This window comes from Orbicella franksi, chromosome 4 (genome assembly GCF_964199315.1).
Source record: "Orbicella franksi chromosome 4, jaOrbFran1.1, whole genome shotgun sequence".
Lineage (NCBI taxonomy): Eukaryota > Metazoa > Cnidaria > Anthozoa > Scleractinia > Merulinidae > Orbicella > Orbicella franksi.
In genome coordinates, this window is record NC_138148.1 from 28,246,854 (window position 1) to 28,270,419 (window position 23,566).

The 23,566-nt window shown below is 40.3% G+C and overlaps 2 protein-coding genes and 1 long non-coding RNA gene across 3 annotated transcripts in view; all 3 read left to right on the plus strand.

Annotated features, from left to right (window-relative positions):
* LOC145485099 (autophagy-related protein 2 homolog A-like) overlaps nt 1-9,001 on the plus strand; it is a 34,743-nt gene extending 25,742 nt beyond the window's left edge. Inside the window, exons 28-37 of the mRNA XM_081463740.1 lie at nt 165-449; nt 1,273-1,415; nt 1,544-1,712; nt 2,173-2,340; nt 3,211-3,312; nt 4,352-4,418; nt 4,770-4,984; nt 5,835-6,194; nt 7,308-7,436; nt 8,348-9,001. Coding sequence (XP_081319866.1) covers nt 165-449; nt 1,273-1,415; nt 1,544-1,712; nt 2,173-2,340; nt 3,211-3,312; nt 4,352-4,418; nt 4,770-4,984; nt 5,835-6,194; nt 7,308-7,436; nt 8,348-8,575 — 1,866 coding nt within the window. The 3' untranslated portion in view covers nt 8,576-9,001. The remainder of the gene's footprint in view (nt 1-164; nt 450-1,272; nt 1,416-1,543; nt 1,713-2,172; nt 2,341-3,210; nt 3,313-4,351; nt 4,419-4,769; nt 4,985-5,834; nt 6,195-7,307; nt 7,437-8,347) is intronic.
* Nucleotides 9,002-9,013: 12 nt separating this feature from the next.
* On the plus strand, nt 9,014-10,518 carry LOC145485266 (uncharacterized). The gene is made up of 2 exons (XR_014049174.1): nt 9,014-9,178; nt 9,224-10,518. It is a non-coding gene; the product is annotated as an uncharacterized LOC145485266 (long non-coding RNA).
* Nucleotides 10,519-12,456: 1,938 nt separating this feature from the next.
* Nucleotides 12,457-17,799, plus strand: LOC145483813 (GPI ethanolamine phosphate transferase, stabilizing subunit-like). Its single transcript, XM_081462357.1, has 5 exons — nt 12,457-12,729; nt 13,597-13,688; nt 14,538-14,654; nt 15,900-16,008; nt 16,973-17,799. The coding sequence occupies exons 1-5, from the start codon at nt 12,505-12,507 to the stop codon at nt 17,078-17,080; spliced, it is 651 nt and encodes a 216-aa protein (XP_081318483.1). The 5' UTR covers nt 12,457-12,504; the 3' UTR covers nt 17,081-17,799.
* Nucleotides 17,800-23,566: the final 5,767 nt, after the last annotated feature.

Here is a 23,566-nt window from a genome sequence, read left to right on the forward strand (position 1 = left end):
CTGAAGCCACTTTCTTTCTGTTTCTCATCTCCATAATTTTCGTTTCGAGACGAGTTGCATAGAAGAATAGCTACAAGCGTAATGTCCTCTTCAGTTTCGCGCTCTCCGTTACGACGTTTCTTCACGTCCATTGCAAAGATTAACGTTGTTTTAATAAATCACAGAACGTCAGAGGAGATTTGAACCCTCAACTGTCCAGATCACCGAGAAGAGATCTGTTCCTGTTCCCTGACGATGAGTTGGCTAGTCCAGTAGAGGAGCATTTCCCCCCTGAAGATACAGGCGTGGAGTTGGCAAATCCGGGGGAGTCTGACGAAGAGGACAGTGATGACGATTTTTGTATCCTGGAACATCCCGATAAAGAACCCGAGGGTTTGAGCCATGAAGTAATCATCAAATGCCTCACAGATGAACAAGTCAACATTGTCGAGAATCATTTTACCGTTCCAGTAAGTAGTTATAAAGTTGGTACAGTAATCTTAAACCTCTTATACTTCTTCCCTCTCTATTCTCTATTTTCCCATTCCCCGTAACTCACTCTTTTTGCCCCCTTCCCCCCCCCCCCCCGCCCCGAAAAAAATGCTCTTGGAGGTCTGCATATTCCCAAGAGCATTTCACAACAATAATTTATGCAAAATGTGGGGCGGACAGTGAATTATGGGGAATTGGAGAAATTGAGAATTAATCACTTTTTCCTTCCCACGACAGTTGGCCAGGACAATTACATGCATGAACTACAGAAATTTATAACGGGGAAACAATGTTTTCCGAGTAAACTTCATCCTACATTCTCTCCTTTTGCTTTTTATGGGGAGATGTGTTCTTCAACAAATAAAGAAACAGTCCCGTATACCTGTTTTTATATCCGCTAGCTAGCTGCAGTATGTTTTGAAATACCGTTGAATCTCTTTACAACGGCCTTACTGAAGCCTTACTGTCGTGACCCTGCTCACAAGGTTAGTTGGCCATGTGTGAAGAATCGACTGTTAAGTCCACTAGTGTTTGGTCATACTTTCAACCATTTTCATTTTTTGCCATGTTTTTCTTAAGTGCAAGTGATGTGTTCGAGAAATACTGGAAGCATTAATGATCAACATGCATTATCGCGGCAATGATGAGCGACGTCAGCAGTGAATCAATGATGCGGTAACGTAAAAGTCGCCCAGCATTGCTGCCGGTATTTTGTCGACCTCATGTACCAATACCTTACATGATATCATGAAATGTCCTCAGTGTAAGTGAGAACTCATTGTTTATATGTTCTCTTCGCAGATTGGTCCAAGTGATCAACTTGGCGCCCCTAGTCATTTTCCGCCAGCGGTGTTCTGCTACACATTGAAGGAGATGTCTGTAGTCTGGCACTTGTTTGGTGGGAAGGATTTTGGTGGCTCATCGTCACGTGACCAAAAGAAAAAGTAAGTTAGAGAGAGATTGGTCTGTTAAGGATTTTCACGCGTAGAACTTCAACGTTTGTTCGTAAACAGTGTGGAGACGGAGTCTCCATGAGCGAAAATAACTATCACTTTTTTTCTGTTCTTGGCAGAATAAGCTTTGCACTGGATGAAAAAGGCAAGCCTGTTGAGAGTTCTTTTGTTAAAAGGCCCACTGTACTGTTCAGTAAAAAAACTGCAACATCAACTAACGCCGTGAAAAAACATAGCGGCGGACCTAACAGGAATAACCATGTACTGATGGAGTTTCACTTGAACAAGGTGAGTAGCATTTGATTTCCTGCGTCGCAGCCGTTGTTTGTCATGCAACTGTCCTCTCCGCTAACGACCGTTATGTGTGGAGAATTGTTGCGTGACTTCCCAAAGAACGGCTGTCACTGCAGGTAGGAGGGATGCTTTTGGTCCCACGGGGGTAGATTGAGCGTTAAGTTTCTTCTGAAAAATTATCTAAAAGTCAATTTAGAAAGGATAGTTCTCAACAAGCAAACTGCCGGACGAAACATAACCTGATGATGTTCAGATTGCCTAGCGTGTTACTTTGGGAGGATACGTGACTGAGGGGATTTTATTGTAGCATCGCAGAGACCGTGCCGACGAATCATGGTCAAGCTAGAGAAAGTGGACTTCATACACGCGAAACGTCGTTTCAGAGGCTAGAGAATCAAAGGGAGTTTCAATTCAGTGTAAAACATAGTGTTTGATTTTTTCGTGCTTTCTTCAGATTCGTCTACAGTATGAGCAGTACCCAGAACACACGGAGCAGGCGTCGCGGCTGGTGGTGCTCGTACAGGATATAGAGATAAGGGACCGCTTAGCACATTCACAGATAAACAAGTTCTTGTACCAGTACACGTCCGAAGCCTGTCCAAAACAGTCCCATGCTAACATGGTAAGGGCCCTCTGTAGAGTTGTATGTATTTAGCGGGGAGAAGAGGTTGGGGGAAAAGAACGTAAATGCCATGAGATCTGGCTCAAAGTCTGGGTTTTTTTTTTTTTTTTAATAACTTTAATTGTGATTCACCCTACTTACACCACTGATACGTCTACTTACACAATTCAGTTACTTTCAATTTAATTACTTACGCACTGCTTACACTACTTACTAAGCAATACAATTACAGGTGCTACTTATAATAATACAATTTGCATAACGTACTCTACAAAACAATACGATACGATTACTTATTTAACTTACGATACAACTCTTACACTACTTACAAAAAAAGACGATTATTGATGCTACTTACAGTCATGTTATGGCAGTGAGCAACAATTTTAATGATACATTCATATTAAAATAAAAAAAGCAGTGTTATAAATAATAAGATGGGCATAGTTAATTATATCGGAATGAGCACCCATTTCTTGTCAAAGAAGTTTTTCTTGTTGATATTTTTTCAGTTTCATATTTAATCTTAATTGAGGTCAAAGTCTTTCTCCAACGAAGGCTATCTCTTTTATAAAAAGATGATCTTGTTTTAATCACGAATTGACTCTTCCCGTAGAGCAAGTAAACGATAGAAATTCACGTCCGTACAGGCATTTTACCGTACATTTTCTGTCATCAATATTTACCTTTTTTTTAGTGAAACTGCCGAAGAAATTTTAGCTGGGGAGTACAACAATCTGTTTTTCTTAGCGATTTCTCGCCATTGCCAAGACGTCCTTTCAGCATACCCCGTTCGGTCTTTCCGTGACTAGTTACTTAAAAGGACGTTTGGGTAAAGGGGCTTTGCACATAATTAAAATCTTTTATCAGGTCCTGCTCAAGATGTTGTACATTCGGCCTGATCCTGGTCTTACAGCACAGGAGTGTAATCTGAGAGTGTCCATACAGCCACTGAGGCTCAATGTTGATCAGGTAATGTCTGGCGATTCTCTTATCGCATTGATGTTCACCTTCTCTATCAGACGAATCAACGACAGAGGGTCCATCATCAGCCTTTTTAATCCCGCTTCCCGCCACTGTTTTTGGATCAATCCCGCCATCCCGCCCCAGTCAGAATGTTTATCCCGATCTCGCCTTGTTAGAGTAGCAGTTTTCCGCGTGACATCTGATACCTGTGATTTTCTGTTTCTCGTCCCGCATTCCGCCGTCAATTTTAAAACTATCCCGCATCCTGCCTGTCAAAATGAGTAAATCCCGGTCCCGCCGAAGTATTTTTAGCCCGCATCCCGCCATTAACATAGTTAAAATTTCTGCCATGCGACATCTCGCTCTATTTTCATTCTCATCCCGTATCCCGACAAACCAATGTTGGACCCTCAACAAATCATTCTAGAGATAAGGAATTGTTGCAGAAGGACAGCAGTCATGCTGAGGCCCCAAGCTCATTATCGGTGCTGAGATACGAAGCCCCTTGCATGCCTTAGGGTGATTAGGGTTTACGGTTATCTTTCCACTATTATTATTACCAGGGTATTCTTCTCCACCGATCATCGTATTACTGACACCGATATCATAATAGAGTGAGAAAACGTTTGGGTGCAGTAGTTCTTTATCTGTTGTCAGTCTTGTTATTGAATAAGCGATCTCAACTGCTGTTGCAGAAAAGCGCGATGGGAACGTGTATAAAGGCCCGGTCAAACACACGCAACATTTCGACGCAGAGTATTGCAGCTTTGGTGTGCACAACATGTTTCTTACGTTTGGCCACCCAGTTCCATTGTGTTGCAAGATTTTGGATGAAGCCAAATGCGTGGAGCTTGTTGTGCGCAACAATGTTGCAATTTAAAATTCGCGCGTAAGTAGTATCCATTCCAATCGCTAGTAGTATCGAAAACTTGATAAGGAACTTTTCCATACGTCAAATTGACGATTTAAGACAATTTGCTACTACCTATGTGCTTAGGGGTTGACTGACTTTTCTTTTTCTTTTCCTTTTGTTTGTTCTCTCTAGGATGCCTTGTTTTTCTTGAGGAATTTCTTTTCGGAGATCATGGGCGAAGCTGCTAAAAACCCCAAAGGTACACCAGCCCAGGCTTATTGTATATGCAACTGCCTGCAGACCGAGTCAAATTCCACGGGAAATACAATGTCGAATATATGGTACATGGTTCATGGAAAATGCAGCTGCCCTCAGCTTTGTTAGACTTCTTTGAAAATGATAAATCACATCTTTCACCAGTATTTTGCTTCCATTTGAAGACTTTTAATGTGGAAGAAAACTAACTTTGCTGATATTGTCATTCAGGCGCTGTATTTTGCGCGATGTTTTGCTTTACTCTGAGAATGGTCACCACGCCCGTTTATTCTATTTTGACCCTAAAAAAAAAAAAAGATTTGTTTTATTGTTTTCGTGTTGTTTTGTTTCTTAGGATCAAGCTCAGTGGATTCCAGTCCCGTTAAACCGCCGCCAGCTTCTGATTGGTTAACAGAGTTATCTGACGCTGAGGAGACCCTGGTGAACTCGGCCAGTGAGTCCGAGGCAGATACTCCTCAACCAGCCCCCACGTTTTTCAGGTCCTTTATATTCTCTCCCGAGGTTCCCATTAGGCTAGACTATCATGGCAAGAGAGTCGACATGGAACAGGTAAAATAGTGCGTTGTCTGCAGCTCAACATTCAGAGAGAGCGACAGGTACACTGAAGTAGCGCGTCCATATACCAGCGCTCATTAGTTATAGCTGCAAGTCTATAGCTGTTTATGCCTTCTAGAATGTTTTTACAAGTTGTTTAAGTTTTTCGCTGGTTTCCATTTCCTGGATGGGGATAGTAATAGCAGATTTAAGAATGCAGTATGATTGCCCTAACCAAGGCTTAGTTAAGCCCGAACCTCGGGATTCGTTGACTAATGCTGTTTCCATTAATAAAATAGGTACCCAAAGGGTACATGTGCGGAATACCTCATTTGCATTAACGGACATGAGCCGATGACAATAGTGTGGAATACCTCAGATATCCCACACAATAATAAAAAAATATAACTTTATAACACCGGTATATATCTATATTCAATTGGCGCCACCCAGAGGATGTAATGCAGTTGGATCGCGCGAATTCGAACTCGGTTATTTTGAATTCTCTGTTTTTACGAACCATTTCCCTTGTCGAGGAAAAGGTTGTTGTTATTCATTGTGGTAGATGCAATAATAAAGTGTATTATCGTTTGTCTCATGATGTAGTCACTTGAGATGTAGATCGCGACGTTTAGACTGCTTACTGCTAGTCTTCTTCAGGCGATAAGGTCGACTGATTGCACGGTATCATTTATATCACAAAGGTCGGCTGTGATTGGTGCATTTCGATCCTCCTATTGTTTCATTGTTCCGGTAATACACTTTATTATTATCATTTCCCTTGTACTTGCCCTTCAGTCAGTTACTATCGGTTCAACTGTATGATCGTTTCTTTTCCTGTTGATGAGGAATCTCTTTGCTCTAGGGAACCCTTGCTGGTCTACTAATCGGTCTTGCCCAGCTCAACTGCTCCGAGCTTCGTCTAAAGCGTCTGTGCTGTCGTAGCGGCTTACTTGGAATAGACAGGGTCATAAGCTACGCTCTGTCCGAATGGCTGGCGGACATCAGAGGCACACAGCTGTCCAGGATACTAGGAGGGGTCGGACCCGTGCACTCGTTTCTACAGTTGTTCCAGGGACTCGTGGACCTAGTGTGGCTGCCTATAGACCAGTATCGGCGGGATGGGCGTGTCATGAGGGGGCTCCAGAGGGGTGCCAACTCATTCACCACTTCATCGGCCATGGCCTTCCTTGAACTCACCAACAGAGTTGTGCAGTTGATACAGGTAAGAGGTAATGTTCGTGTTATCTGACAGGAATAATCTGTATGACCTTATCATTTACTCGTGTCTTTATTATCGTAATAGTTAACTGTGTAGTTTGCTTATCCAATTTTGTAGTTGTAGGAAATGTCCTAGCTAACTGCTGATATGCACCACTGCCAGATTAGTTCTTCAGTGGCATTATTGTAATTAAAGGATTAACGATCGCTGGACTACTTAGAAATTGTTACCTTATGCGTATTTTAAGCGTTCCTTACGATATGTTGGGACTCAAGTGGTACCATAAAATTCCTATAATCGTAAAAAAGGCCCACTGTACTTTCCATTTGGCCGTAAAATCTCAACTTTCGAAACGGTGGAAATGTTTCTGACGGGCGAGCCATCCAACCGAAAATTCCGAAAATTCAACGAGAAAAATCGGATCGAAGGAAAATTCCCAGCATGAAATTTTTGAAAGTTTGGGTATACTTCGCGAGGTAGTCTTTGTGTTCACAAGTTCCGAAAGATGCTGTTTTATTCACCTCTGAAAATTTCGAGCAATCCAAACCAAACGTTTTGGTCGAATGGAAAACGTCTTCGACATCCTCGACGATCCACACGTTGTGAAATGACTGGTCACGTGGGTTGTGCATCCGCATGATATCTCCATTGCATGCCTTAGCTTCAGTTATGTGACAGAATTCCTAACGAACGTAGTGCGCACTGCAAGTAGCGACTGTGCGAACGTTAGACAGTTTTGGGACCCCCTAACTCTGGCAATTCCTAAAGGTAACGATAACCTTTGGAAGTAACCAATGACACGATAGCTAGACTTCTGGTAGTTAACGATTTGGTAGTTAGCGATAAGATGTCATTGTGCTTCCAGTATAAATAAGACTGCTAAAAGACGAAATAACTACCTCATTACTTTACGAATTGTACGATAAGGATTTTGTAAACATTGTGGATACTGTATTGCGCTAATTTGTCGATGCGAGTCTCCCAGGAACGAAGATTGTGGTGAAAAGGGCCTATTAGTTAATGGTGCATGGTAAATGTCTTCGTTAATAACTTTTTTGTCCTCGTTTGCTGTGTAGTGAGTATCTGACTAACTTGACTCTCATGTTTTGACTGTAGGCTGCGGCAGAAACAGCCTATGATGTAGTGAGTCCAGACTCCCCAGTCAAACGCGGTCAGAATCGCTTGGCACAGCAGCCGTTTGACTTGCGTGAAGGTGTTTCTAATGCGTACCAAGTCTTTAGAGAGGTCAGACAAGCTTGTTTTGCTTTCTTTGGTATTTTCTTCCTCAGCTGGCCTTTTTTTAACTGTTTGTCTGCTTGTTTCTTTGTTTGCTTTTTCTCCTTTTCTTTTTTTCTCTTATTTTCTCTTGAGAGGAGGGCAACCAAAAAAAAAGGATAGACAGTGAGAGCCACCTTGCTTGTTTGCTTCACTGGAATTGAAGAAATCTTAAAACGAACTAGAAATCTCGAATTTTGATTCCTGAAAAGAATCGCAAACTGTAGAAATATGTTTTGTAAATGGCCCTTGTTCGACTTGGAGCTCTAAAATTAAATACCTACCTCCTCGCCCCAGTTATTCAGAGTCCAAAACATTATCCAGTTGATTAAGGTCATTCCACTGAAATTGAACCTGCACTGAGATTTTTGTGAAACTTTGCCTATTGATTTTTTATATTATAGGAACTTAAATTTTGAAATAAAAATGAGGGGTCCCCATGTTCGTTTAGGAGCAACAGCACCCTGTTTACATCCATATAAATCCTTGTAATAGCATTATGATTGTAGTCACGATTGCTTGCTAAATTCACGTTTCCGACGATTGCTTTTTGTTTAACGTTGAGAATTGGTCCACATTTATTTTACACAGAGAAATTTATTACTCAATTCAAAACAACAGAAAAAAAAAATGATAGGTCACCATACTCGTTTGCGAGAAAATGACGATTTACCTCTATGGCGAGGTCCAGCTGTAAAGAAAAAGCCATCATTTTTTTAATGCGCGCGCGCTAATCACGCGTGAAATTATGCGCAGTAGGGATGCGCAGTGCAATACTGGGGAATGACCTTAAGTCCTATGCATATACAACTAATAAAATACATCAACTGTGTAACCAGCAGCCAAGCTACCAACCTACTCTTTTCACGTTTATTTTTCAGGGACTGGGTCAGACAGCTACAAACATTGTTCAAGTCGCTAAAGATGAGCACGAACAGAAGGGCGTGACAGGGGCTGTGGGAGGTGTCCTGCGTCAGGTCCCCGCCACCGTGGTCCAGCCCCTTATCCTGGCTACAGAGGCTACGTCCAATGTCCTGGGAGGGGTCCGTAATCAAATCTTACCCGATGCGCGGCGAGAGGCCGCGGACAAGTGGCGATCTAATCCTTGATGGGGTCAAAAGATTGTCAATACTACAGACGAATGAACAGGCGTCGTTTTATGGAAAGTCGTCGTTAAGTAAAGGGAATTGATGTACTATAATTATAAATTAAAGTAGTATGAGTTAGCTTGGTGCGTACTGAAAGATACATGACGTTGCGTAGCAACAGCTTGTGACGTTACACAACAATCATCTCCTTGACAACCATGGTTACTACTTGAAAGTGGGTTTTGTAGTGTATATACTACTGCGTCTTTTAATGACACGCGAACTCTGAAGTTCAAAACCTTACTAAAAGTTACGTTTTTGGCCGCCGCCAATCATTAGTGGGCTTAAGCATACCACGACGACCACGCCAACGAGAACGTCACCAAACAAAAGGTTTAATAAGAACAATGGCTTCTCACGTGCGTTAAAAGTCTGTTCATTTTTTAGCCGTCCAAAATGACCAAGTTCTGCGAAGTCTGAGGAACGCGAACGACGACAGTCGCTGTCATTGCATATTTAGGAGTAGGCGCACTAAATAGATCTAGACAATTGCGCAATTCGAAGGTATAATAGAAATTCATTTTTGTCTAGGCGTCGTCCTCGGCGTCGTCGTTGCCGTCGTAGGCGTTGCCGTCGTAGGCGTTGCCGTCGTAGGCGTTGCCGTCGTAGCCGTCGTCGTCGTCGTTGCTTAAGCTCTCCATTATTACGACGACAACCAACGAAAATGGGTCGAAATCTACCAATCACATCCCACTGGCGTGAAATTTTAACCCGTAGAAGTAAACTTCTGTTCCCTGAGAGGCCCGATGAGATGGTCAATGGTAGAGAAACACGGAATCGTTGATTAAACAGAATGCACGTGTTATTGAAAGGCGCGGTGAAACGCCTAGTCTGTTTATATCGGGACGCCCACGGTTGACATACGTTTAAGATAGTAGTCTTCTAGATATGTAGTATTTCAGATTGAAATTAACTTAGAAAATCGTTTTTAGACGTTTTCAATCCCGCCAATACCTTGCTAAATTGAAATTCTCTGAAATTTGCACTTCCCAAGCTTGGTTCTGCGCAAAAGTACCGGCCAGTGATCACCGCGTTGTCATAATTGTTTATAATTTAACCAGTCTGTGATGCTTACATGAGGTCATAGTGACACGTGTTCTGCTTAGCAACTTTTCCATCTGAACCTGGGGCACATTCTGATTCGTCAATCCTCAGCTTGAATCTACACAGCCTCTCTTTTTGCTCTAAAATCCACGGAAGAATGTAAAAACCGAACGAACGAGCACGATTTCCAAGAGCAGCGAGTAGTTGGTGCCCGTTCACTGATATTTATCATTGTTTTTTTTGGCGTTCTCTCCCCTCCCACCGGCCCCGCGCGCAGATGTTAGAGCAAAAGGCGAGACTGCTGGCAGTCTATTTAAATCAGGCAAATGGCCATTTTGAAATTGCTTTATAGGCGCGTGTATTAGTGCATTTCTGTATCAGACTTTGCCATTTTGTAGCTAGTATAGAAAGTGAAGCCGGCAAACAGAAAAACCGGCAAATAGGGTGTTCACAGTGTACGTAGAGGCTTCGCTGGTGAATTATTTATTTCTCTTTTTCCAGCTTTTATTAGATCAAGATGTAGCAATACAAATATAATGTAGAAGTAAGTCCATGTGGCCGCCGAAGCTTCCGTGTAAAGAAATTGTACAGAATTTTTTTTTTTAATCGTGAGAATATTTTTAATGTGTACATTAAGAAAGACCGCGTAAAGGGAGAGAGAAAGAATGTTTTATCGTCAGTGCGGTGGAAGAAAAGCTGTTAAAGGGTATATTATGTCGCGTACTTCCTCTGCAGCTGGCGTGGAAGAAATCCTGATTTTGTCGTTGAGAATTTAATAAATTTTTCAATTTCTAGTTTCTTTGTATTCGTGTTGCAGCGTTTGCCTTTCGGTCGTAAGATTAAAACGTTAATTCTTCTTACTCATAGTCATACAGTTCTTTCAATTTTAGTTTTGTGAATGTCGTTGTGCATCAAGACAATATCTTTAAGTTGATGATTTTATGTATTCTCGCCACCGTCCTGCTTGATAATGTGTTGGTATTGTAACGAGAAATTGAATTTTCATCACTCCTGGGTATTAAAGGGTTTACCCTAGGTTGTTTACCATTTACACGCAGAACCTGGTTCGTCAACTGTTTGTACAAATGGTAAGCAAAGATCCATTTTAGTAAATTCCGTTCAGATTGTCCATTTACCATTTAGTCAAAAACGTTCAATTTTTCGAAGGAGAATGGGGCGAGTTCGACCTGATCATAATTCCAAGATGGTGATGAGGTTAGCAAAGTGACGTCAGTTTTTCATGTGTCTGTCCTCTTATTGATGATAAATTGCGGCATAACATTGTCAAAGTGGCTATGGAACCACGAGCTGCGGGCGAGTAGTTCCGCAGTAAACTTTGACAATGTTATGAAGAAATTTATCATCAGTAAGAGGACAGACGCATAAAAAACTGATGTCAATTTGTTTTTTACAATAACAGAACCCCAAGCTGGTCAAATGCCGGGAATAAATGAGGGGAAAAGACGCGTAAACTTGCCGTAAACAGATATAGGTGAATTTTATTCAAAATGACGCGAACATTGTCAATAGCTTTGCTCGCTTTTTGATTGGCTACTTAAAAAAAGTCCATAGAATCTCATTGGTTAAAAAGTTGACAGTTTGACAGCTTAAATTTGAACTTGAAAGCTTGCATAAATTAAAATTTTATCCGTCTGTACTCTTATTGATGATAAAAATGAGCCAATCAGCGCGCCAGAAATTAGACAGTTATTGTAAAAAATATATTGCAAATGGTAGACACATTTCCATTCGCATTTTTCGGTTGGAAATCCTGGGCTACCTTTCAAGACGTTCCGTTTATTTCGAAAACTTTCCGGTCGGCCGCGCCAAAATTGTACGTCTTGCCACTTACATTTGAACGAAATATCCGACATTTTTGGGTAAATGGTATACAAACCCCTGTTGCTGTCCTGTTTGCACAGTGAATGCGGGATTTTACAAATTGAATCAGTCCATGTTTACACGATGTAGCCTTTTTCCAGTGCTATTTTAAAATGAAAAGTGGTGCCGTCATGATCGTATTCCAATCACAGCGCACGTTACATGATTAAAATAATTATGTTACAACAGCGTCCGCCTGTGGCTTTCAAAGACTAATTGACCGGACAATATGGCAAGGTCGAAGTTTGAAATTTGTCCGTAAAGACCGAACGTTCGTGGTTAATAAGATGTTTATTATATGGCAGTTTGCTCTGTCTTTGCAGGCCCGTAATCGGGCCGTGGGCATTACGGGAGAATAATGCCCTACAGTTACTCAATCAGAGCGCGCTTTAGATTGGCTACAAACACAAGCCATATAATAATTTTGGATAATAAACTAAATAATCTCCATTTGACTTTAAAAATATGCTCGGATATTTGTCCTTGGACATAATATGTTCCTCGAAGCTCGCATTTTTCCTCAAGCCTCGCCCTCGGAAAATTGTTCGTTTCTCGGAACAGATAATGTCCAAGGACAAACATCCGAGCTTATAATCCATTAAATATTTTGGCTCTCGCGCGATTGGTTTAAACGCGTCACGTGCCTGAAAACTGGGGAATATCACCCGGATATTTCCCAATTTTAAAAACCGCGCGAAAAACATTTAAAGGATAATAAAGCCAACGGTATTCGTCCTTGAATATTATCTGTTCCTCAAAGTTCACAGTTTTCCTGGAGCTCCGCTCTCGGAAAACTGTTCGCTTCTCGGAACAGATAACATCCGCGGACAAATATTCGAGCAACCGAGGCTATTGTTTACTTTCCCGCCAAATGGAGGTGTTGAGGCTGTCAATGAAAAAAAAATCTGGGTACGAGCAAAATCCTCGCCCCAGATCTAATCGGCTAGCCGACGAGTTAGGACAATATGGCGGCCATACCTGGGTTTTTGCATTTTTACAGCTCGAAAGACTATTGTACCATCAGTTTAGTGCAGATCTTGGCAGCTTGGACGGCTGTCGCTGTTTCAAATTATGCTTCGCCATCCACGTCATTGATAACAAGCACAGCAGTGTCACTGAGGCTGTTTTGTATGGTGTTCTCTGTGTTATGTTTCACTCTCATTCGGATGAAATCGCGGATAAAATTGACGGTATGTTACAATTCATCCTTTTTCCGATTAGTTATTACAGTTTAATGACATTATTTAAAGATGGTATGAAAAAAATGTTCGTAAATGATGAGGTACGTAAGAAAAAGAAAAACAAGGAAAATTATAATGCTCAAGCATGTACCAAATTTGGCCACATTAGCTAATATTAATAATTTGATAAGGATAATCTATTAACCAACCAAATATATTAAAATGGCTTCTTGTAACTAAATAATAAAAATATCATTATTGAGGGGAATTTAACACAGTGATACATGCATAGTTTTATTTCATTTGAATGGTTTATATTAAATCATTAACTGTTATTATTATATGGCTTTGTCTCACAAGGACTGGAAACTACCGAATTCACGAATTTGATTGTCTGCGGTCTAGATTTTCCCATTTAGACTAGCATCTCGACCGATCACATTTTGCCATGAAAAAGTTGCAAACTAAATACAAAAATATTGACTATTTTCTTCCAAAATATTAGTTCCAGAAAATATTCATATTATGGAAGTACGAAGCCTGATGAGGAAAAAGGTAAAGAGGACAAGTTTGGCAGAATTAAGTTCAGCTCATCATCATTCGCAAGCAAAATGTCAGCTAGTACAAACCAGTTACATTAAACGAATTAATTTTTTCTTGTTTGCCATATAATAAACATCTTATTAACCGAGCTTAGTCGATCTGTATGTGAGAATTTTGACCTCAGTCGTGTGTACAGACCTCACTGCATTCGGTCTGTACTCTCAAACTCGGTCAAGATTCTCCCATACAGACCTTCTGCTCGGTTAATAAGAGCTAATTAATTTTGGTACCCCGCTGATACAATACTAGAAATGTGCATCTTATTTTTCACAGATATGGCACGTTGTCAAACTGATCATATTGGTATTTGGATCAGCAGCAGTATTCCATCTTATTGCTATATTGTTTGGAGCTTCAATCTTGGAGTAAGTCTCTGTTTAAATAATGTTATGAAATCTATGTGAAATATCAAGGGTATATAATCTTAAAGGCCTGGGCATCAGGCAGATATTACCTTATCATCTAGTCCTCTGCACACATTGCAGACGCTGTGACCTTTACAAAATTGGCCTCCTGCTGTGCACTCGTCCGATTTTGAATTTACCTGTCTGATCACTCCCTAAATTGTAATCAATTACTATATATCTAGCGGTTTTCATTTGACTGTTGAAAAGTAATTGGTTTTGCATTACTGCGCTAGATGATTGGCCAAAAAAAACCTTGCGCCACTTTCTCAAACAATCAGAAGTCAAACCAAAACCAGTCTTGACTTGCTTGCACACATTTTCCCGTGCTTCTAGTCAGCCACATGTATTTTACTTTGAGTTTTGATGGGTTCAAGTCCTGTATTGCCTGTCCTTTGTGACTGGCAGGAGTGACTTTGGTTTTGGTTTTATAACACCCAATTGAAAACCATTCTGACTATAAGTAGTAATAAAATACCAGTTGCCAACCCCTGATACTGACTGTAATGTCCTAAATATATATATTTTTTATATATTTTCGTTTCTAATGTTGTGTCACAAGGGTATATAAAGTTTGAACTGTATCGGGTATATATCATGAAGATGCAGCACTTGAGTGTTTACTAATTGCATGTTAATAGTTAACTGAGTGTCGAAGGCAAAATCGTCATGTTTGATTCAAGATCAGAGTCAAAGCAGTCTCTATTATTTTTATATAATTTGAGTAATTCTGGGAGTACAAAAATAGAAAATCAACATACAATTTACCAATCCTCACTGATGTGCTAAATTTCATTTTTTTTTTAACAGACAGAGTGAAGAGACGTTCTGTTGGGCCTTACTGATGTCTCTTCTGGTTGTCCTTCCTGCCTGTAGTTTGCTAGGAGCACAGATGGAACTCGTACCAAGGATATTTTTCAGTGCCTGGTCAGTACACCATAATGCCTTTATATACATTGTACATGTATCTTCACAAGGTTTAGAACATGTGAAATTGCACACAATTTGCTGGTAAATTTTTTCTTCGAAAGAAAGTTTTTCTAGCAAAACTAACAAAAAATGAATAAAATGACAAAACTAGCAAAAAATGAAAAGCTTTTTGGGCAACATTTCTATTTAATATTATCAATACATGTAATTTATCACATGTAATATTTAACAGATGTCTGTCTGTGAAAGTTATGATGTCTCCATGTCCTGGTCACCATTAGGGGATATTTACTTTTGAAAACTTGTATGATGCAAGTTATACACCAATTTCCACTGACAATGTGATCTCATACCACATTTACATTTGCGATGTGACTCACACAATCCCATCTTGAATGAGAATTTGAAAACTCTGCATGTACCACCCATTCTAGTCAAGTAGGAGACTGATTTTACACTGAAAGGAGTAGTTATTCTTGCTTTGCATGATAGTGACTCAAAACTTCATACTTGGTGAGTGACTGGGGTGAGCTCCAACTGTTTTGTTCTTGTGAGAGTGACATTTGTGATGATACATGTAAGATATTTTGTGGACAAATGGAGGTTGTGCGGCAATATTTAGAAACTATGAATGTCTCTCGCAAAATGGCTTCAGGCAAGTTGGGTCGACTTTCATTTGACTGCACCGGTCATGACAACCTGTGTCGGGATGAGAAGATCACCCTCTACAATATTCTCTATGAAGTTGTCAGATGGAGTTGCTGGAGTCTCTCGCAAAATAACTTCCAGTGTGTCTGGTCGCTCACCACGGTCACCTTAGTCTATCCGAATTATTTTGTGTGTATTGGACAACCCTCCTAGACTGAGAACCACAAGATGGAACCAAGAAGAATTTGATCTACCATGAAAGTCTTGTTTGTATGATGTAAACTCCCTTCTCAGGCACCTTGTGAAGAGAACCAATTGAGGCATTTCCACATGTAGAAGGATGTACCACAGGACCTTGTGTGAACTTTTTCTTTAGTTTTAATTCACTTTGTATGAACTTGATTTGAAATAAATAAATAATCTTTGATGAGGAGGCCTACATCACAAAGTAGTTTACAGAAGGGTCCTCTATCAAGGTTAAACAAAAACAAATCTAGGAAAAATGAGCTGCATTTTATAAAAATAATATATAACAATACAGAACTAAGAATATAAACGTTTCAAAACAACTTATCAAAGTGATTGTTTTGACAGGTCCGATGCCACACCTGAAGCATATTTCCAGTGTTCCATCGTATTTACACTGATAGGAGCATGGCTGGGTGCTTTTCCAATTCCCTTGGACTGGGACAGGCCCTGGCAGGTGAGGCAAGGGGGGGACTGTATTCATTCTCATACATATCATAACGATATAGATGTTCTTCAAGCTCATAGCCGGAGGGGGGTTGGGGTGGAGGGGGGGTGGGTGGTGTTCACCATGAGACATGCATAAGCAGCACCATGCAGTTGCCTAATGTCCTTAAAGTAAATGTAGTACCTTGGTACCTGGAAAGTTTCCTGACAAATGCTGCAAATTTACAAGATCTTACTGCATCTCTTTTTGTTGCTTATGCTTGAGTTTTTGCACTAGTGAAACCAGCCTATAAATGGCAAGTGAATTATTCTGGTGTGAAAGATAAATGATAACTGTAGTTGCTTGTGGCCCCCCTGTCCAGTGGACATCCAGGATATTCTGAATATTGTGAAAGATCATGTTAAGACTTCCAGGCGTAGGAAATAACATGAACATGCCACAAGTACAACCAGTAGCTACAAACTTAAAGCTAAGAAACTTGAGAAACCAGCTGCATAAGCTGTAGTCACACCACTCTGTCACTTTTGGCTATGCACAACAACAAACTATGTAAATTAGCCAGGGTAAAAACCGGTTATACATCGTCCGTGACAAGACTTGCTTGTAATGGATACTTAAAGGATCAAAGTGCTCTATGATTTAACCCGTGAATTTCCCAGTGAATGGTGACTGATGTGAGCTAACCTTTGTGAAATGTTCATAACAAAATAAGTCCGCATTGCGGACATGTGTGGCTTGCTGGTTATTCTTATTACACAAGTTACTTTATTGACTTCTGGCTATACTTGTTAGTACAGCAGCCTTTAAAACCAAGTGTTCACTTCTTTAGTACCTCAATGTCGATTGATTTTTTGTGCATACTACATGCAGTACGGTCTCGGTAGCTTCCTTGGGCAATATACGGGTTAAAAATATGAAGACTCACCGAACTAAGTATTTGTGAATGAGTTATGGATTTCTTGATTTCTTTTAGGTTTGGCCCATTCCGTGTGCGATTGGAGCCATAGTGGGTTATATTGTCGGGCTTGGGGTTTCAACAGTGACGTATACTATGAATGAAGATAGATTCCGACCGCGATAAAACCAAAGTTCATCTGGTTCCAATGTTTGATCTGCATTACGATAGTGCCGCTCCACTGAGCCAGCGGAGTTGAAGACAGGAGCGTGCAGTGGAAAAATCAAAGCAGCTCACTTCTACTGAAATGCGACTTTGTTATCGAGTTCATTTGTCATGTGGGTCTCGGTTACGAGTTTGACAATGCGCTGTGAGCTCTGTTGAGTTTAGCCCACATCTTTCATGAATTGATGGAGAGACTTTGCTCGAGTTTTTCCTTGGGTGAATGCTTAAGGTCGGCACACACTTAGGGACATGTTGCTAGGACGTGAAGCGGACACAAGCCCCTGCCGCCGTGTGTACGCATTGGACAGTACCCAACTTGGTGCACACGAAGATGGGGATGTCGGCTCATTTCTGTTGTATCGGGTACGGTTTGCCAAAGTAGTCCACACGTTTTGAGATTGAAAATTGAGGTCTGCTCCATGACACACGAATTCAAACCAGCTGATTATGTACAACCGTCTGAACTTTTCCGTTAACCTGCGATCAGGCCTTCTTTCTTTTTCCCTTCCCCGTTCGCCGGAAGACGGGCTTGTCACACGAGGAAAACTGTCGTTGCAGCATGTCCCCGCTTCGTGTCGTCTAGTGTTTGCCGATCGTAACAAATTTAGTGAGAAAATATTGTTACAGTATCTGGAAACAAATTAACTAGAAATAAAAGGGTTTTTATGATTTAACGTGAATTGTATGGTCAGAGTATTCAGTGGCAGCTGCACGTGAAAGGTTTTGAGGACATCGTTAGAGAGGTGTAGACTTTTCAAAGAGAAAGAAGCAGCATGTGGGCAGTTTATGGGGTTTGAGTGGATAAAACGTATTTAAGTAGAGGAGAAGCACTGTAATGAGTACATGTAAGAACTCCGTGAGATAAAAACAGTAAGTCTTTCATCTGACATTATGGTCAATATCCTTCCTTTTTGATGTATATTTCTCATGTTCTCTTTTTAGCTGTTCGAGTTTAAATATGACTACAGAGATTGCATTCTCTTTCGTAGTTCTACCACGGCTGACGTCTACGATCTACTTCATGTATTAGCCATTTCGTTTCCATCACTTAATAAACGTGAGATATCATATGTTCAGCATGTCATATGTTCATCACTTCACCAGCATAAGGCCCCGATCACAATACGCAGGAGAAATTTGAAAACGGCGTTTTCACTCTGAAAACGCATCAAATGTTTTCCGTCCACACTACGCAGGAGAAATTTGAAATGGCAGCAATCACCGGTAATTTTGGGTGTGTGTTAGAGAAAAACTCGGGCAAGGAAATCATGATTACCGTGACGTCCACAATGAAACATAAAGCCGGTGGTTTCAAATTCGTCCAGTTTGAAGAGAGTTTTTGAAAAGCTGCGTTTTCATGACGGAGTTCTCCAACATAGTGTGCACGGTGCCTAAGTAGACCTCAACTGATTGATTATCAAAATTCTGACCTACAAATTATGCTTGATCACTGCCTAACTAAAATACATGAAAAAAAATAAATAAACAAATTAAAAAAATAAAATACATAACACAGAGGAAGACAGCACATGAATGCTGATAGTTGTATGAAGATCAAAAGCACCCTCGTGCAGGAAAAACACCGGCATTTAATATCTTCCGGGTTTGTGTTTGTTGAACATCAGCTGAAAGTGGGAGGGGGATCTCTATTCAGAAGTTGCATTTTGACATAAGAACTCTGACTCGTGCTGTACTTTGCTGTAGGGAAATTATCGACCTCGTCAGCAACGAAAACTAACCATCAACGATAATTTGAAGAATTGACCCGCTTGTTTCTATTCCGTTGCTGATGAGGTCCGGCCGCGGGTTGTCGCGTGGTTGAATAGCGCACTTTATATCGGCGATTTGAGGCCTCAAATATCGGAATTCAGAGACGAGAAAAAAAGGGTAAAGTAGCTAATTTATCGGCGAAGTCGTTTCTGGCAGAAAAATCACCGTGGCCTAACTTTCACGTTGATTTTGAACAATCGATTTGGCAGGTTTGTGTTCGGTCTTCTAAATAGGAGCGAAACAAACGCAAAGCAAGTCCACGAAGTCCGTACGAACGACGCTTGAATAAGAGAATCTCATGGTCGACTGTGTCAAATGCCTTCTTTAAATCTAAGAAAACAACGGCACTGATCAATCCACGTACGGTCAATATTAAGAGCCCAGCTATCGGTTGCCTCGAGTAGAGCCGTAACCGTCGAGTGAACTGCAGAGAAACCGGACTGATGTTTGGAAAGAAGATTATTTTTCGTAAGATAGACATACATTTGATCCTAGATTATCCGCTCAAAAACTTTTGCTACCACGGGCAGAATTACTGAAAAGGCACGATTCTAGGCCCGCTCTTATTCTTAGTCTATATTAATGATTTACCGCAGTGCCTTAATTTTTCCCATCCTCGAATGTACGCTGACGATACCAGTATTACTTACGCGGGCAAAGATTTAAACGAAATTAATGACTGTCTTAACAAAGATTTAAAATCTGTAAATACCTGGTTGTCTTCTAATAAGGTCACATTGAACCTGACTAAGACCGAATTCTTAATATTAACCTGAAGGCAAAGGCGAGTTTACTTGTCAGACAATCCGTCTCTTACCATTAATAATTTTCCCATTGAGCAGGTGTCTTTAACAAAATCTCTCGGTGTATACATTGATGAAAACTTAAGCTAGAATACCCACATTGAAAGTGTTTGTAAGAAAATTTCTTCAGCTTTAGGCTTAATTAAGCGCATCAGAAATTTCGTACCATTCTACACTCTTTTGAACATCTTCAATGGTTTGGTTAAGCCCCAGTTTGACTACTGCAGCTTAGTATGGGGATCCTGCAGCATAAGCCCGTCTCGCCGAAAAACTTCAGAAGCTGCAAAACCGTGATGCCCGTATATTGTTGTCTGCCCCTTATGATTCTAGTGCTACAGACCTGTTTCGTAGACTTAATTGGAAAAACCTAAGGAATCAGAGGCTTTTTACCAAAGCCAGTATGATGTTCAAAGCTTTAAATGGAGAAACACCTGATTATTTATCAAATAAATTCATCTTTCGTAATTATACAACTAGTTATAGATTAAGAAATAGCGAAATGAGGCTGGGAGTTCCTCAACCTCGCACCGATTATGTTCGTAAAAGTTTCTCTTATAGCGGTGCCGCGTTGTGGACTAGCCTTCCAACTGATATTACAATATCTAACACATTAAGTAACTTCAGTTTTGAGTGAATTAACGACACGGCGTCCCTGAAAAGAAGTACTTTTGTTTTCAATCATTTCAGGCTATTGAAATAGGTAGTTAGCTCAGTTCGTTTAGATTGGGTCAGTTTGCTTAGATTAGGCATTTATTCTTTGTAATTACTTTTATAATGATTATATTGTTTAATTTATACATTTGTAGATATTTTTGCTTGTATACAACTGAGTGGAATTTACCGTGCATAAATAAAGTGATCTATCTATCTTCACGAGATTTCTCGCCGTCGAAAGTGAACCCGGTCCTGCGAAGACTCCAACCTTCGCTTCGCTTCTTGGGGTGGAAAACCAACCTGCTCACAAAAAGCCTCAAATTTTTAAAGTTATTTTTGGTCAGCTCATAAATAGGGTGGGAAAAACGCAAATATTGGTCATAACCAGGGTGAGGGTTTTGGAACGTGCGCCGTACACCCTCACTCAACTTTACTGGAAGTACCCCCCGTTCCCCCCCTCCCCGTATCATTTCACCTTTAATAACTCGAACCATATGCATGTTGGTCAATATGTGACAGCTCAAAACAATCAGTACTGTATTCCCGGCAAAACATTGAAACTACTGGTCGCATGAACGGTCCATGAACTCTGTGGCAGTGGCCCGACGTTGCTTCTTTTGAAACCCGCAAAGTTCGCAGTGAATGGACTTCCGATCTCCTGTTGCTTTGCTTTGCTTTGTTCTGTTTCACGTTACGTATATAATTCAATTTGATTAAACTTAACACTGTATGAATAGACACACAAAAGCAGAAATATGGTAAACACTGTTTTTTTCTTATTTTCGGCCCTTTGTTCTCGACTCCCGATAACTTTAACTTCCAATAACTCGAACGTTTTTCAATTTTCCTTGAAGGTTCGAGATATCAGGAGCCGACTGTACATCGCCTGAGGGACCAATCACGGACAAAGTCAATAGTTCTTCTTATCAGAATGACTAAAACTTAGTTTTAGTCATTTTGATACTTAACCATTTTACTTAATTAACCATTTTTATAACCTCAGTTAATAGTAGTATTTTTAATCCTAGTTCTAGTTTTAAACCTTAGTTTTAGTCTCACGTTTTTAGCTTTTATTACTTCTGTATGTTAGACATTTAATGTACGTTTTAGACTTTTATATCGGAGGACACTCCTGAAAACCACCTCTAGGTGATTGGAGGCCTCCTCTTAAAATATTAATCTATTATTATAATTATTACATTAGTAGTTTCTCTTCTGCTCTATTGTTTTCAATAAACCCCTACTGCTCAAACCTAATCTAAATTAATCATGTCATTTTGAGCAGGGAATTTTTCTTGAGTATTGTTCCAAGGTCCATGTGAACACCAGTTTTTTAGTGCTGTTTTTAACATAACCAATGAACACAATTATTTGTGTCCAAGAAACACCCACCTTTTTCCAAGTGTGACCCATTTTTGCAAGTGTGACCCTCTTTTTTTCCGAGTGTGACCGAGTTTTTTAAAGTGTGACCCAATTTTCAAAATGTGTGACCCATTTTTCCAAGTGTGGCCCATTTTTCAAAGTGTCGCCTATTTTTCCAAGTTTGACACTTTTCTTCAACTGTGACCTTTAATCCAAGTGTGACCCATTTTTCTGGATGTCACTCACTTTTCCAAGTGTGACCCATTTTTCCGAATGTCACCCACTTTTCCAAGTGTGACCCATTTTCCCAAGTGCCACCCATTTTTAAAAGTGCAACCGTGTTTTCCAAGTTTAACGATTTTTCCAAGTTTAAGCCTTATTTCGAAGTGTGTTCCCCTTTTTTCCAAGTGTGGCCCATTTTTCCAACTGTGATCCATGTGACACTTTGTGTGACCCATTGTTCCAAGTTTGACCATTTTTCCAAGTAAGACCCTTTTTTCCAAGTGTGACCCGTTTTTCCAAGTGTGACCCATTTTTCTAAGTGTAAACCATTTTTCTAAGTGTGACCCATTTTTCCGTGTTTGACCCTTTTTTTCAGGTGTGTCCCTTTTTTTCCAAGTGTGGCCCACTTTATCAAGTGTGGCCCATTTTCCAAGTGTGACCCTTTTTCCAGGTGTGACCTCTTGTTCCAAGTTTGACCTTTTTTCCAACGGTGACTCTTTTTTTCAAAAGTGATCCGTTTTTCCAAGTGTTACCCATTTTTATAAGTGTGACCTATGTTTCAAAGTGTGATCCATTTTTCCAAGTGTTATCTATTTTTCCAAGTGTGACCCATTTTCCGGGAAGGTTGACCCTTTTATTCAAGTGTAACCCAATTTTCCAAGTGTGACCCACTTTTCTAAGTGTAATTCATTTTTCCAAATTTTACCATTTTTAAAAGTGTGACCCATTTTTCCAAGTGGGACAACTTTTACAAGTGTGACCCTTTTTTTCTAAGTTTACGGATTTTTTCAAGTGTGACCTTTTTTTCTCATGTGACCTATTTTTCCACGTTGACCAATTTCTTCAATGGTGGCCCATTTTTAAATTGTGACCCTTTCTTCCATTTGTAACCCTTTTTTCTAAGTGTGACCCATTTTTCGCAGTGTAACCCATTTTTTCATGGGTGACCCTTTCTTCCAAGTGTGACCCATTTTTCTATGTGTGACCCATTTTTACAAGTGTGATCCTTCTCTCCAAGTGCGACCAATTTTTCCGAGTGTGATAGTTTTTACAAGTGTGACCATTTTTACAAGTGTGTCCCTTTCTTCCAAGTGTGACCGATTTTTTTCAAGTGTGAAATTTTCTCCAAGTGTGATCCATTTTTCCACGCGTGACCTGCTTTTCTAATTGTGACCCAAAGTATTCTTACGGGGCTATTTAAAAATGCTAGATTTGGCCCTCACCCAAATCTGCACACGTGTATTTCACTTATGGAAGGCTGTCGCTTTGGACAATTCTTGGGATGGAGATTCTCTCCCATTTATATTTTTTCTCGTACGTGTTTTCGCGCGTTTAGAAATGCGCCACATTCGTTATTTTGGTATCGTGATCTTAAACTATGCTTACTGGACTTTTTAAAGATGCTATATTTGGCCCTTTCTTAAATCTACACACGTGTATTTCACTTGTGGAAGTCTGTCGCTTTGTACAATGCCTGGTTTTAAGATTCTCGCCCATTTATATCTTGTTTTTACTCGCGTGTTTTCGCGCGCTTAGCGATGCGGCACATTCGCGTTTTGGGTATGAGGATCCCAAACTATGCTAGTTTTGGCCCTCCACCAAATCTAGAGAAATGTATTTCACTTGTGGAAGTCTA